At 39.5% G+C, this 16,915-nt stretch overlaps 1 protein-coding gene across 1 annotated transcript in view; it reads right to left on the bottom strand.

Moving 5' to 3' along the window:
• RYR2 (ryanodine receptor 2) overlaps window positions 1-16,915 on the bottom strand; it is an 830,495-nt gene that overhangs the window by 62,308 nt on the left and 751,272 nt on the right. The window contains exons 83-87 of the mRNA XM_090044772.1: window positions 12,023-12,103; window positions 9,791-9,879; window positions 5,366-5,494; window positions 2,652-2,756; window positions 634-715 (exon numbers count right to left, since the gene is read on the bottom strand). Coding sequence (XP_089900898.1) covers window positions 634-715; window positions 2,652-2,756; window positions 5,366-5,494; window positions 9,791-9,879; window positions 12,023-12,103 — 486 coding nt within the window. The remainder of the gene's footprint in view (window positions 1-633; window positions 716-2,651; window positions 2,757-5,365; window positions 5,495-9,790; window positions 9,880-12,022; window positions 12,104-16,915) is intronic.

Below are 16,915 nucleotides of genomic sequence, written 5' to 3'. Positions count from 1 at the left end.
GACATGATATGGATATAAACATAGATATCAGCCTATAGGGAAGGAATGGCATTGTGTTTCCTTGCACAGAACCCTGGTCCCTGATCTGGACTGTAAAGGCTTATCAGAGAGCACGTAAATAATAACACAATGTCATACACTTTCAGATTGAGTTGAGGTGACTTCAGATGCAAGTATTAGACAAAAAATCCCTTATACATAGACTGGACCTACCCAAGTGAAATCAGTTTGTTCTTTTTACAGATTAAAGATGTTGATACAACAAGTGTCACGTGATATGCAGTATGTTACAGTTGTTAGGACACTTTAAATAAAACTACGGATGTTACCTTCTGTAGCCAGAAACCTAGTTTCAGATCTAAACAACATCTCACCCGAACCACTACAGTAGCCACATTCATGGGAACAAAAATAACCAACTAATTAATACAGATCTAATTAATTCTTACTTGACTCTCTATCACATATAGTTTGTGAATCCTGAAGGGTCAACAGCTATTCTGGTATTTAATACATCAACATTAAAATAATAAAAGGGAAAGAGACAGAGATTCTATTGTGAAACACATAGGCAGGAAAAAAGCACTATTACAATATTTGCAAAATAGAGTTTCAAAATAAATTCACAACTACCTTCCAGCATAGACAGCAGCATGACCACCATATCTTTCTGTAGATCCATTAACTCTTTCAATAATTCAATTTGACTGGAGTCCTGCAAATAAAATACACTTCAAATAGGACTATTTTGCTAAGGCATTTTTTAAGTTCCATCAGAAATGGTTTAGTTGCTTTCAATACACGGTTAGAGAAAAACAGATCATTTTAACTATTTAACATCTCATTCCAATCAGACTTGGAAGAGTTCCAGCGTATCTATGGTCTGAAACAAAGACTTGACATTTGGCAGGGGTCTACTCCTGAAGTGAAAACACCATATATTGGAACTCACCCAAACCTAGCAAAGTGTAAGCCTCTGGAAATCAGCCCTGCATTTCTTCTGAAGACATGCTTAAAAGAATACTCTTTAAAATATCCTAATAGCTTATCTACAATAGGCATGCTGAAGGCTCCACAGATTTCCCTCTGTTCTAGATACACAAAGCTACTGAATGTGCTTCCAAACCCCAAGAGCTTGAGCTTTCACTTAAGACAAAGGACTCCACCAGTAAAACCCACACAGCATTAGATTTAAACCAGTCCCAGGGATATATCTGAATTGTTTTAATAATCCTATGCACTGTTCATGGTTCTTATGGAATCACAAAAACTTAAGGTTGGAAAGGCCCTTAAAGGTCATTTACATCTGTGCAGTAGGTCAGACTAAGATGTATTAGCTCTAAAACCTTCCAGACAAATACCTATCTACCTTCTCATCTCCAGTAGGGGAGATTCCAGTTTCCCTATGCAGCTTTTCCCCTTACTGTACTCTTGCCATGGTTAGGAAGGTTTTCCTAAGTTTTTTATCTAATCCTGCTTTACAGCAGTTTAAATAAACCTACTATGTTGCATCAGCCCATTGTTTTTTCTTTTCTTTATGGCAGCCTCTCAAACTGCCATCATGTCCTGCATTAATCTCCTTTCCTCCAGACTAAACACACCTAGTTCTCTAAACCTTTCTTGTATGGTTTTTATTTCAACCTCTTCATCATCTTTGCTGCCTTCTGTTGGATTCTCTCCAGTTTTTCAACCTCTTTCTTAAAATGCAGAGTCGAAAACTAATCTTCTTATTTTCTGTTATTAACAATCAAAGCCTCATAACACTTTCATGACAGACAGGGAAAGAATCGTTCTCCCATTTTATATAAGGTATCATTGAGAGACTCTACAAGGTCATCTCAAACAGAAGTGAGACTGTAAACTTGTTGTTATTGTAAACTCAAGCCTCATCCACAGCAGCAATGATCAATGTGCCAAATCCATGTGTGCAGCTTTTTTGTATGCAGCCACAAGATTGTTTTTCCATCCTGAAACAGGAAGGAAATCCAGAAATCACAGCTGTCAATTTTACATTACTGCATGGCAAACAGACTGCAAAAGTTTGTGTCAAATACCTCTTGACTAGCTGGTCCACAGATAGAATAAAGGGATGCCACTGGTCTCTATCACCCCTTTAACTGAACCACAGCCACCTTGCCTCACTCAGTGCAAAGAATGGACAAACAATACATGAAGCAGGAGCTTATAATAAGACAAACTATGCCTTCTTGTCATTAAGGAACTAGGCTGGGATTGGGGAGGATATTATTCCTGTCACTGCCAAAGTACACCCACATGATATCAAAGAAGCAGATTTTTTCAGATTTTTTCATTCCTAAACTAGGAATTTCTGGTAACCCTGGTAACTTATGAGCTATTTGTAATTCTTATTTCTATACTTTTTGTGCTGTTCCGTTTATGAATATGGAAAAGCTGCATTCACTACAATGCCACCTGTTGTGAAAATATCCCGTTTCACTAGGAATGAAAAATATATGTAATACTAATAATAAGGTCAGCAGAACTCAGAAATCAACCACCAATCAACAATCAAGTCCTAGAGGTGAGGGAAAAATCAGTCTAGAGAGACAACTTTCTAATGAGTGCAATGCTTCACTAGGTATTTAAATCATAATAAAAACAAATGACTAAAACATCAAAGAGCATAATACCTGAGATAATTTCATCTGCATGTGGGCAAATACATGAAGAAAACCAACCACTGCATCCCACAGCCTGCTGTGCGCCAGACTCTGCTGATTCCCAGTGCATGGACCCTATTATGTAGACCAGAAGAAGAGAGAACAGGGCTTATTTTTAAAAGAATTACATGAAAGAGTAAAAAAAGTAGAACAATTCAATTGCTAGTGGAGAACTGCCACAAATGCAAATGCTAAGGAAACTAAAATATACACAAGATAGCAATCTTCTTTAATAAACCATTAATCATTAATAATCACAGCTGGAAATTTTTTTTTTTGTTCAGCAAATTTCTGTCACAGATAATATTCTTTTACTTTCTCAAAATCAGATTATGGTCAACAGATACTGAATAAAAATCTTTAAGCAACATGAATAGAAAGGTATGTTTCAGTTGTCAAAATTTGTTGCATGTATACATTTATATGTTGTGCATGTTCACTAATATTATGTAAACTAAGGTTAACACAAAAAATAAAATATCATGAGGATTTCAATGTGCCTAAAAATGTTCCATCTGAGTGACCATATTTCAAATACCTTCTTGCCAGAAAGAAACATTTTTAAGAGAAATTACAATCAGTCATTTGAATCTTTACTTTCTTCTCATATGAACAGAAGTCCTCTATGTCTACAGAATTACTCCCAACTCACAGTGTAAACAGAACCTGACTTTAGCTTTGGAAGCATCAATTTACAGGATAAAATCTTATGACAAATAAACAAACAAAACTATGTAAGTTTGTTAAAACTACTCCTTGGCTGATTAATAGAGTTATTATTTCATTTAAGCTGTGGACAAAAGTTACGCATAAACTGGTTTAAGTGATCAGAAACTGGTTTAAACCTGTAACAGAACAGAAGTCAAGTGCACATAAACTAGTTTCAAAATGGCTGAAACTGGTTTAAGATAAACCTGTTTGAATGTAGTATCAGACTTAACTAATTTAGATCAAACTTCTGTCCCAGGCCCCTTTCTGGTTCAAATTAAACCAGCCCCCCCCCCCCCCAGCATCCCAGCATGATTTGCAGCCCTGGGCTGGGCTGACTCCTCCACAGGGAAGGGCTGTCCCCACCCCTCTGCTCCCTAGCTGGAACAGTGAGGGCTGACTCACTGGCCACACTGGCTGGCTTACTGCCCTACCCCCACCCCAGGCAAACCCCTGCTGGGGTCAGGGGCCAGGGAGGAGGGTTAAACTCCCCTTCCCCCCCCTCCCCCCCCCCCCCCAGTACAGAGCTCTGCTTGCTTGCTTACTGCTGGCTGCAGCTGTGGACTACAAATTCCAGAGGCACCTAGAAGCAGGAAGAGGAAGTGATGAGCAACCCTGCAGAGTTCTGCTACTATGACTGTGGACTGCAAATCCCAGACATCTCAGAGGCAGCAGAAAGAGGAAGCGAACACACAGTCAGGCTGTGTTTATAGTACTTCAGAGAAAGAACTATTCTTAGTCAAGCTTTTATGAAACAATGCCATTACCTTTTTTCCTATCCACTCCCCACCTCAGCCTGGCAGCCCTCCCCTCTCACCTCCAGCAAGGAAGTAGGGGAATGTCCTGGAGGGCTTTTCTCTTCCTTTCCCTTTGGCAGCAGCTAGTAGGCATGCTCTAGCCTAGGCATGTGGCTTCATTTCCTCAATCAAAAGTAATTGCCTGCTTATTTACTTATTGTTTCAATCTTTGTAGCTTAACCTAACCTGCAAAGACTGAATCACTTCAGCCTCAGGCCTCTTTGACTGTCTGTACTTAGCCTTATTGTAGTTTTAAACAGTAAACATTTTTTACTTGAATCTTAGCTTCCATAATCAAAGCATGAAATAATTTTTAAAATGAAAGCCTCAATTTTATATAGAACTATTCAATACTGTAACAGGATTTTCTTCTTATTTTCTTAAAAAGACAGCAACATACAATGAAAATTACACTGAAAATTTGTTATTAAAATTGTAAAAGCCAAACACTCAAAAAAGTCAGGGAATACCCAAATCAAAGCTTTTCTACTGGACCTCTGCTTAATTTGTTACACAGAATGAATGGTTCTCAGGGAATGAGATACAATTCAATATCCTTGACTTCATTATTCAGTGTCTGACTCCTTTATTTGCTGCACACCTTCCAGGCCCTGCCCTGAATACAGAATTATTAGTTTCCCCCTGTGTTCATCAATAGTGCTCATCACGTCTTGTCAGCAGCAGCTTCTTATTTACTGTGAAGGGAGCACAGGTCAAACATGTCTTTGTAGATCTCAGACATAGCAGTATGGCATAGGTATTTCAAGAAGGCTACTAATATGATGTTCCACAATACCTTTAGTTTTCAGGAGGATTAAAAGTGATTAGGTTAAGTAGGATTCTTTGCCGTAGTCTACTCTTGAGATGGCAAAACCTAAATTATGGAAGTGAGGTCCTACTGAAAAGGAATGGATACAAGCTATTATTGGATGTAAAAGGAAAAGAGAAATCTTAGCTACAAAAAGAAGGGGTGATAATTCAGTGACAACTGAGTATCAGTCTAGCCTTCTCAGGCTGAAAAAAAATAACAACGGCTTCATTTATTTCAAAACTTCATTCTCAGCATGCAAACATTGGTAAGCTCCTTAGTATAACTGTAAAGATACCTACATAATTCCCCTGTGCTAAAACAATGATTATCTTCATAATTTCATGAAAATGACAATGTAAACAATTTACCTGAATATACTCTGTGAGAGTATTAAAGACCTGTTTTGCAACTTGAATTGCTTTGGAGAAATTACGTTGTCCTTGCTCATCAATAACATCCTTCCCAGAATAATACCAGTAGAAATCACTAATTGATTCCTATAAAACAGATGAAATAGCACATAACACAGATTGCATATATACACAAATGATCTGCCTCTCCTTAGTTCTATAGTATTATTCGGAAGCAAATTTTAAGAGTAAGCTCTGGGTGTGAAGAAGTGTTCGCTACAGCTAGTCTAGGTTTTGATGGCTTGCTTTAAGCCACCAAAACCTAAACCATGAGAACTGTGTACAGCTGTTCACCACTGTCAGGAGTAGCAGGTGCAGCCATTTTCCGCTGCCAGGAGCAGCACGGGGAGCCCAACATAAGTAACTTAGGGTGGGGGAGAAGTTGGAGGGATAGGGGAGTGGGATGGGGCTGGCAAGTCTGCTTGGTCAAAGAAGAGAGTTGGGGGGGGCTGAAAATCGCTCGTCGGGGGTGAGAACAGCACAGCCATGGGGCTAGAGTAAGTGGCTAGGCTTTCCTAGACCTGGGGCTGTACCGTAAATGGATGCAGACATTTGCAAGATTGGGTTAACCTCTTACTAGACTGGGTTAATCCTTTCTCAAATTAAGTTTGCACACCTTCTGAGGTGCACTAACTTAAATCGGATGTGCCATCTTTTGGCCAAATTAAACCCTCTGAACACCTATGTAAGTGAGCATTTAGATCCAGGGTTAGGTCAATCTAAATATAATGCCTGTATGTACACTTTGATGGGAGCAAGGTTTCCTTTATATTTCTATTCACATGGATTTAAAATCATCCTATAGACACTCTTGGGTATCATCAACGTAATGTATTTTCTATCTCATTTCCAAAGGAACCCACAGAAAAAAAAAGGGAAACACATATTTAGCTTTAGACTAAATTAGCTGGACTTTCTTTACTCCAATTCTATAGTCTGACTTCTTAAACTAGGATAGTCATCAGAAACACAATACTGAAAGGTGTCTTTGAACCATGTGCATTTACACTGTCTGCTTGGCACCTCACTAAATCACAGGACCAAGAATTCCCAGGGAATGGATTCGTCCTTCTGTTTCTTCCAAAGAAAGCCAATTTTTTATTTAATCAAAAAATAATTACACAATAGGAAAAGTTTATTTTCATTATGATTACAAATGTCCCTACAGCTTTTACTGAATTTACTGGTCCATAACAGTAAGCTGGTAACAACAGTGGCAGCAACTGAAAAATGACTGATTTTTGCATTCTGGACTTTTTAGAAACAATAAATAGAAGTTGAAAAGGAAAATTTAATTGGCTAAACAAAAAAAAAGTATACTGTGCAGTGAAGTGGATGTCTTACAGGTAAGACAATCAGGTGAAATGGTGAATATGTTTACTAAAAACAGACTGTTATGTGCTTCATACACTTGGTTCAGAAAATGAATTAGATACTTTCATTACCTTCTGATGTGCTATGACAATGTAGAGTTTTCATATTTAAAGAACAACAAAAGAATTAATACTGCAGGGTTCAAGTTTCTTAGATCATGTCTTGTGTTTTTCAGCCATTTAAAAAGCAGGCAGTTGTACATCAGGGTGCTTACAGGTGGATACAATCAAGAGATTCATTCATTGGAATCATTCTTATCACAGTCCTGACTGCCCTTTTGCCCATAAACCCTCGAGAAACAAGATTTTGATAGCATCACTTGAAATGAAAGTTAATGATAAAAAGTACCTCAGAAGATCCATGAGAAAAAGTACTGTGGACCACAATGAAGGTATCTGTAATAACTGTTACTCATGAAATTGGAGAATTAAAAGAGGTGCATTTCACTGTACAGTCCTTTAAATTTCCCTAAAGACTTCAAAGAAGTACTCCAAGGATGCACTTATGTAAATTATATTTTGTAGTGAATACTGATGCCACGCAGTGTCCCAATTTTTTCATCCAGAGCTGGATAGAAAAGTGTTATGGGACAGAACATGAGATTCCTCAGTCTGAGTAAATGTTCCACTCACCTTTGTGAGCTTTTTTCCAGAAACATTACAGCTCAGAAATGTATATAAATGTTTCTTTTGGAAATGCACCTTTGGCTTAAATTAAATTTGTGAGAGCAACAAATAAGGAATGTTCCCTGAGCCGGTTATCAGGGTGCATTTCTATTCCCACAGCTTTGGATAAATTGGAAGGAACTAACTGCATGGTCTAAGATTTCTCAAAAGGATGATAGATTGTATCAGTTACTGATACATCAGTTATTATTCAGTTACTAGCACTCTTTTCTTGCTGCCCAAGAGATGATGCTGACATTGTTAACTTGGTAAATATTTTGTACTAAAAGAAGGCTAAAAGGTAGGGGCAATGTAAGTTAAAGACATATGGAATTTGATCTTTCTGACACAAGTGTGCAGTTTCCTCAAGCCTGTGATGTGATAAAAGCAGTAATGCCTTTGGTAGAAGGCTTGTATTCCCTTTATTTATTTAGGTATGTAGTTCTTCTATAGTTCCCATTTTTAATAAGGAAAAGAGAAAATAATGCTGCCACCCCCTGGACACTACATGCAGCATTATTTTCTCTTTTCCCCAACAGAGCCTCCTGTTTAATGGCCTAGTAATGAAAGGTGCTATGATTTTACGATAGGAAGTATCACAGAAGGATCTGAAGGAAAGAACCTGTTTGTGTATTTCAACTGTATTATCTTGAACATTCCACAACCTACATCAACTCCACATCATGATAAAATGAGGCAAAGAATTATAAAAAGAAGGGCAAGAGAAAAGAAAAGAAACGCAGGTTATGACTGAGCAATGAAAGATGAAGGCTGGTTAGGTGCCTGGGAGCAACAGACAACCTTGGCTTTTGTTTAAAGAAGGGGTTTTAACCATGTGGACCTCGGAGCCATCTGACCTAACAGGCTACCAAAATTAGGGGGGTTGGCCAGCACTTAGCATAGAATCCAGGGCCCCTGGGCCCTGGTGGACATGGCCATCAGTAGCAGAAGGGCAAGAAAGCTGTGCTTCGCTCACCCTAGGGTCACTGGTCCCACTACCTCTTGCCCTACTGCTGCCAGTCCTACTACAGCAGTCACCATCCCTGCCACTGCCCCCACCAGTCCTGCTGCTACTGTCCCATGTCCCAGTTGGATCCCATCTATGAAAGAGCCCCACAGTCTGGATCGGGCCCAGAGCATGGCGTAAGTTTCACACTCCTAGTTTAAGGATCCCCTTTTTTATATTAAGATCTTCCTCAGTGTTGTGTGTGAATTTTGCAATATAGAAGTAAGGCCATTTCTTTTACCTTTAACCTTCAATACATAGAAGCCGACACAGCACGTATTAGGTGGGTGAAAAGAGAAGTGCTGTGTAAGGGCTATTGATAAGATATAAAACTAGCTGAATCTGGTCAACAAGGAACCTTGAAAGAGGTACAAGGACTGTTTTTCTAGTGAAGCAGACTACTTGGCAAGAGTATATAGAGCATGTAGTCACGAGGGTTAAACTTCAGTGTTAACGCGCACAGTGCCACCTGATTGGATAGAGTAGTAGTTTAGTTTAGTAAATGATTGGGTATTTTCCCAAGCACAAGCCAATGCTAATGTACTAAGGTATAAAAGAAAATTATATCTAATAGGCGGGGTCCCTCCTCGGAGGCACCTTGCTGCAGCGAATAAAGACTCTATATCTGATTCTGGGTGTCTGCTCTGCGTGATCATTGCCCCAGCCTAGAGTGAACTGCACGTGACTTAGAGAGCATAATTCATAACACTCAGTAAGACCTCTTAGTCAGATTCTCCCTCCAATCTCATGAAGGTCAGTGGGGGAAAAAAAAAAATCAGATAAAGGAAACTGCTTCTGCAGAAAACAAAATAATTTCAGAAATTGCACCATAAGTCTGGTTTCTTCTTCAAAATGCCATTGATTGGTAATTTCCCAGACTTCCCAAACTAACAAACCATTGCTATTAAAGGAAAGATATTGTACACTGGACTGAGCCTCTCAAATCTAGATCTTTTAAACTAAGAAGTTTTGTCAATGTATCTACATCATCTAGAGGCATAGCTACAATTCCACAAACCTCTTGCTGAAGCCTTCTTCTACCCTGTTTTTGCTTCTCAGGGAGATGACTGAGTAAAGGGAATATTAAGTGCAGAAAGCCAGAATTGACATCAGACCAGCTCAAAAAACCTGTTTCATATCCTCTAATTAGTTTCTTCATAAGCTATATGGTAGACAGTCAAATGTAGGAGTATTGTGAAGAAAATACATGCCTAATATTGACTTTCTCCTCTTACAAGCAAAGCAAAACAAAATATACTTATTGCTAGCCATACTTGATATATGCAATTTTTAAAAAGCCATTTTATTTAAATTCAATTAATATAGAAACCAAGTTACCTGAACTCTCAGTAAGTAGTCCACTGTAGAGATGATAATATTGACAGTTGTGTTGTTGCCAGTCTGAGTTCTCAAATAATTCTGAAAATCTAAAAATATGATGGGTTAGTTAACAATTATTTAAATCTCAAAAATCACAGACTTACTCATTCTAATTAATTGTGATAACATTCATTGGTAAAATTTTAATTTAAATGATGAAACATCTTTTAAACTTCTTTCCTGTTTACATACATGTTTTAATCCAATGAATAGTTTATATCTTCTTAAGTGACATCACTTAACTGAGGACAGTGTGTGTGTCAGAACTGTTAGTACCTTGTTTCTCCTGTGAACCTAGCATAAAAATGATATTGATCTTACCAACTGTATAACAGCAAGACTCAATTAACTTCAGCGGAGTTACTCCTGATTTACTTATGTAAATGAGAACAGAATCTAGTTGCATCATTATCAAATTCTTGATGACAATTATATCAATATGTTCAACATCCACAAACTAATTTTTTATATCATCATTGAGTATATGTGAGTGTATTTAAAATTACATTTAAAAAAAATAATTGGTGTATTATCTAGCTTTTATATGTGGTGAAATGCTGTTCTTTCTTCAACAAAAATCTCCCATATGCTCTTTGGGTAATGTTTAACCCTCTAAATCACCTTCTGTGACAAACAGAGCCTTGCATACATGGTCAGGTTAAGTCCACACCATTCTCAGATGGTGCTAGGGAATGCTGCCACTAAAACAGGCCCTGCCCACTCACTCTCATACCACATACACCAGATAAAGAAACAAATTTGTAGGTCCACTATCCTGAGCACACTCACAACACAGTGGTTCTGGCCATAGGCCATCCCGAACAGTCTCTATTTGTCATTTTTGCAGCACCTTAGCATTTGCAGAGCTAGAGCTGGGTGGCTGACAAGATTTCTAGAGTTGTTCTGCAACCAGAGGTAGACTTTGTTTTCTATTTATCTTTCATATAGATTGGGGTGGGCAATTATTTGGGCCCAAGGGCCACATAGAGAGCTTTGATCAGTTGTGGTGGGCCAAGTCAGCACTCCCCCATCCCTTGCCACCACAACTCCTCACCAAAACTCCCTAAGTGGGATAGGGGCATGGGTGGGTAGGAAGCGGTATTGAGGAGTGGGACAGGTGGGTGAGGCAAGAAACATGTGGCAGGGTCATAGGGCAGTGACAGCATGGGGCTAGGGCTTTGGGCAGAGCCATGATCCCTGCATGCCCCTGCCCTATGGGGGGGTGGGTGTGGGTGGGGTGTCTGGGGTCAGGGCATGTGTGCAAGTGCGTGGCAGAGGGGCTGCCTGGGTGCTAGGTTCTGGGAGGCAGCCAAGGGTGAGGGATGGGAGGAGAGGGCATAGGCCATGTGAAGCCCAGGCAGTGTAGTCCGTGACTGCTCCCATGGCACTCAGCCTGGGGCCCAGGCCCACCTGGGGCAGCTCACGCCACACTCCAGCCCACATCTGGCCAGGGTGCACAGCTTACTGGCAGGGCTGCTTCTGGTGTGGCTGCAGGTATGTGTGCTCAGCTCCCCACCTCCAGCGGCAGCTCCTCCTCCTGCTCCTCAGCTCTGGGCAGGGAGGAAGTGTCACCTGGGTGGCTCCTGCCTTAGTGTATGAGGCCACAGCTTCGGCTGTGGCTGTGTGGGTAGAAGGCAGCTTGGAGTGGAGGCCTGCATGCTGGGACCGAACCTGCTAGATGAAGCTTTCCCCCCACCCAGAGCAGCACAGCAAGAGCAGGAGGAGCCACTGCTGCAGGCAAGGGGAGCTAAACATCAACCAGGTAGCTGAAGCCACACTGGGAGCAGCCCCTCTGGAAGCTGTGTACGCTGGCCCAGACTGGGGCCAGTAGGCAGGGTCTGGAGTGCGGTGTGGGCTCGCCCCCATGCAGAGCACTGAGGGGAAAGCCGTGGGCTGGATCCAATCAATTGGTGGGCTGGAACTGGCCCACAGACTATACTTTGCCCACCCCTGATAAACCATGCTCCAAGAATCATAATTTTGTGTGCATTATTTTTCTTCAATATTTAAATGAATATAAAAACTGACATTTTAATTCCCCCAAAAATATTTTTTCATTCATGAACAGTTCAACTGCTGAAACACCTTTCATAATATTTCATTAAGAGTTGCCAACCCCTGAACACTGATGAGCTTTTATCCCTGAGTACTGTCTCTTTGGCTTAGCTGGCTGGCAGGTTGCCCACAAACCTGAATTGTGTCCTTCACAAAGCAATTGGAGAAAGCGGAAAAGGTCACAGGTGAATTCATCATCTTGCATCACCTTTTCTCCTGTGGAAAGGCCAGATGGAAAAGCAAATTATCACAGGCTGACAAGTAATTCCCCATGACCCCCCAAACAAAATCTCCATACTTAATCTCAAGTCACCATGAGAGAGAGAAAGAGAGAGAGAAGAAAAAAAGAAAGAAAAGCATTTTTTCGCCACTATTCTATCCGAAGCACACGTGTTATGTGCTTGGCAGATAGGTGCTATCCTTTTCCATCAGAAAAGAACATTTAAATTTTAAGACAAATTTCTCTCTATAAAATGTGGCAGCATGGGCTTGGCAACATTTTAGAGATTATACACTATTTCAATTCTTTTTTTGTTCTTTTGGGCATGAAGTCTGCATCATAGACAAAGGTTAGTATTGAATTTACTTTGTTTGCATGTGTGACAAAATAAGGCATGGAACATTAATTGAGTATTGGGAAAAGAACCACAAATTTTTTAAAAAAAGGTCAAATAATCCAACAATTTTATAGATGCTAACATTCTTGGAAAATACTTTGGATTAGATTTCCAAACGGCCCCTAAAAGAAACAGGCATCCAACTTCCATTGAAACTCCCTTGAAGTTTGGTGTGTATATCCCTAAAACATGATTAAGCAAAGCACTAAAGCACTTAAGCAGGAAAGGACTTCAAGATATCCTTCAGTGATCTGGTAATTAGGCTCATTTTTTTCTGTACACCTTCAAAAGAGTTCCAGGAATGCTTACCAAAAGCTGGTACCCTGAAGTGTCTTGCCTTTCAATTACTTCACCACTACACCAATTATAAAAGTATATAGAGTTAACTTGAAAATTGAAGTGTAAAAAGGGAGGCATTAGTTGGTCTAAGAAAGATCAGAGATCAAGAAAGGAAGATTGAAGTGGGACAGAAAAATGATATAAGCCAGCCAAAATATATTGAGGCTACTGAAAATGAATCATTACTGGCTGTATACAAATATTTTTGGGCACACTGGCAACTTGGCAAAAAAATCGAAGATTGTAAAAGACTACTGAAAACATACAACATTTTAATGCGCAATCATTTATTATTTGTGCATGACAGCATGAAAACAAAATACAAATGGTCTGTAGATTGTAGAAATATTTTATACTAGTTCTAAAAGACTACTTAAAAAGTACAGATATTTTAGACTGGTACTTGAATTTCCATATCCAGTGTAACATCAAGCATAATCTTTTTCAGTTGATGAAAAGAGAAGAAACCATGAGAGTGAAGTAAAAATATAAAAATGTCTCACAGACTGTAAATATTTGAATAATAGACACCATATGTGCATTTAGATATAGATTTTAAAATGTATAAACAGGAATGTGATCACATGTTACTGCACATAAAATTATGAATGATTACACTTACAAAAAGCTGATTGACTTACCAGTCTGCAGTCTGTCACTTTCAAAGTGAGAAGCTTCAGTATAATGGTAGGGTTAGGAAGCAAAACCATTTTGAAAACTAATGTGAACATTACAAGAAGTATATAAAATGATTTCACGCATTTTCCCTGTTGGCTCACAAGACACATTTAATTGGTGACAAAAGCATGTATCACCAAATATAGGTAAAAACGAGGCAAATCGTTTTCTATAAAATGGGTAAACATTGAAATGCTTTTGTTTTTCTTAATCTAGTTCCCTCCATTATTTTTAGTGGGCTGGCAAAAATGCATACTCCTCTTCCTACATGAGTCAAGCACTAATGTCATTTAACACAATTAGTTTTTGTCTCAGATATAAATACCAGATTTATAGCTTTCCAATTACACAAGGCTGAAAACCCTTACAACTAATTAAACACTGAGGCATAAATGACTTCTTTTGGCAGGAGTGATTAATGCCACCAGTGCCATTAATATAAGTGCCTCAAGTCAATGAGGCAAAGCCTAGAGGTTCTTCAACACACAAGTACCACATTCATCAATACTACTACACAAGGTTCAGCCCTGCAAAATGCATAAATGCTTTGCTAGACTGGGGCTAAAGTGTACAGCATCATGCAGAACTAAGAACTTTATTCACAGAATTCAGCAGAATTTCTCACACACTGAAAATTAAATGCATGTTTTAAATGCTTTGCTGAATCAGAACTAAATCACTCACTACCTTGCAGGACCAAGGACAGTATCCACAAAAGTTCAACTGCACATATGGATCCTGACCCTGCACACAGTTATACATGCAGCTATTCACATAAAATTCCAGCAATTTCATGGGGATCAATCATGCAATGAAACTTATTCATGCACAATTGTTCAGGCCCTATAAGGACTGAGCCATACATTTCTTGAATACCCAGATTTATCACTTACTTCAGTGGTAATTTTGCATAAATAAAAACACAAGATCAGAAGTATTTTTCAACTATTAAAAAAATGCATACTTCAGCATTTGACTTCACCCATACTATTACTGTTTAAATGCAACTTGTTATCTTTTAAATAGAGCAACATTTCTGAATTCCTTTTCTTTTCTATGTTCTCTCTCTCGCTCTCTTTCTTTTTTGAAATTCTGATATGGATATGTTCTTTTTTTTCTCCTTTCTTGTCTAACAGAACTTTATCTTAACATTATGTGAAGAGCTGACTGACTTCAATTCGAGCAAATTTCCATACTTCATGTGTTGGGGCACAAGGCATAATTCAAAATGTGTTTAAGTTTTCTACTACTTAGGGATATTTTCCAGATCAGGAGCTTAGATATTTTTAGGGGTGTGCGAAACAGACCATATTTAATTTGGATTCAGCCCAAATCGAGGACAGTGATTTGATTGATTGATTCGGACCACTGTCCCTGATTTGATTCAGCTGAATCCGAATCTGAAAATTCAATGCTGATTCCGGCAATCAGTGATTTGGCCATAGACCCAGCTTTCAATGTTTTATCTACATACCTCAAGGTACCAAGCATGGCTCATGAATGCTGCGATGCTGAGGCAGATGGCACATCCCACAGGAGCACGGGGGGGCCCCCCACATCCTCGGCGGCAAATCCAGAAGTGGACCGGAAGTACTTTCAATCCACTTCCTGGTCTGCTGGGGAGTGCGCTGTCCCCCCCCGCCCCGGCTCAGTGATCAGCCATAGGGGGAACCCGGGGGCCCCTCCAGACCCGGGAGGCACCAGTGGCCAAGCTGGGGAGGGTGCAGGAGGCCCCCCAGCATGCTCCCCAGTGGACCTGGAAGTGGACCAGAAGTGCTTCTGGTCCACTCCAGGTCTGCTGCTAAGCACACTGGGGAGTCCCCCGCACTTTCGTGCGATGCTTCATCCGCCCCAGCATTCATGAGCTGCCCGGTACCTAGAGGTATGTAGAAAAAACATTTAAAACTGTGTCTATCTCCAAATCTCCTAATCTTTCCGAATCTCTCCAAATTGATTCAGAGGGTTCCAATTCAATTCAGAGAGATTAAAGGGTCTCCTGATTCAATTCAAATTTGGAGATTAGGCCACCAAATTCTGGCAGTCTCTGCTGAATCAAATCAGGGACCAAAGCTTCACACAGCCCTAATTTTTACATGTGGCAAGCCAACATCTGACTGCTCCATAGAGGTGATATGATCATAAGACTGATGTAGTGAGAAGGCTGAGACTGACAAACTGCTGCTGTTCTTCTGTCCCAGCCACTAAGGTTCAAGATTTCCCCACAGGTTCAAAATTCTGGTGTGATGGGGGGCTGGGACTTGTCAGTCTGCCAGCCTGGGGCTGCTCCAACCCAGCTCAGTGTGCTGCAGAGGGAATACAGTCAGCCCCATCAGTATCTACATATGCATTCCTGCGCACTGAAGAACCCTGACACAGGATAGTACTTATAGTTACAAGTACTAATCTATAGCAGCATTTATTAGTTTACTGCAACCTAATAGAGCTGCACAAGTAAACACAGAGACTTTACTGAAGAGCTAATTAGGCAGCTTGCAATAAACATCTTGTGTAGATATGCCCAGAATTGCTTACTGCTATCTAAATAAAACACCCTCAGTGCAAAGTAGTACAATCAAAATTTTAAAAAAGGGGGCTTTAACATAATTACAGTACAGACTTTGGTGGAGGCTGTCAACAGTATTTAAGCTGAAGTGCTTTTTCATTTTCTACAAACAAATGCTATTGATATTAAATTTGACAATACAAGTTGGTTTACACTCTGGCCATTGATTTCAAAAGAATAAGTATGTGCTTAAATAAAGCACAAGCTTAAGTCCTGTTTTCACAAAGCTTAGTTTCTAACATATGCATTAGTGAATCACAGCCTGAATGCTTTTTTGGATAGAAAGCAGGGAAAGTGCTTTTGATTTTCAAGACTTTACTAACTTGCACACTACAAAGTATTTGGGCATTTCATTCAACATCACTTTAACTGGTATTTCATAATATCTGATTAATTACAAGTGGGTTGCACTGATAAGCACATTCAGAAACACTGCCTTTTTCTTATTTGCTTTTTTCAGGTTTGTCCTGCCTTTTCATATAACTGGACCTGATCAGTCACTGCACACCATGCAAAATGTGTTTATTTCAGCAAGATTACTACAAACTGGTCCCAAAAGCCTTCCAAATCAGAGTGTCAATAGTATTTTATTCCCATTCATACAACACCAATGCAGTTAGGAATGAGGCCCATTGCTTTCTTTATAAAAATTAGTGTTGGTTAAAAAAAAGCAGCATGTCTATACTGATTGGAGAGAATATACATCTTACTGCCAAATCAAATTTCTGAATCTGTTGCATAATGACAAACACTCTGTATTAAAAAACAAACAAATAACATCCCCCCAAAAACATTTTTACTAAGTAACAAATGTTGTTAACAGTAGTAGTG

Source organism: Crocodylus siamensis, chromosome 1, assembly GCF_052110815.1.
Source record: "Crocodylus siamensis isolate JL-2025a chromosome 1, ASM5211081v1, whole genome shotgun sequence".
NCBI classification, from domain to species: Eukaryota; Metazoa; Chordata; order Crocodylia; family Crocodylidae; genus Crocodylus; species Crocodylus siamensis.
This window is presented reverse-complemented; position numbering and strand designations above follow the sequence as displayed.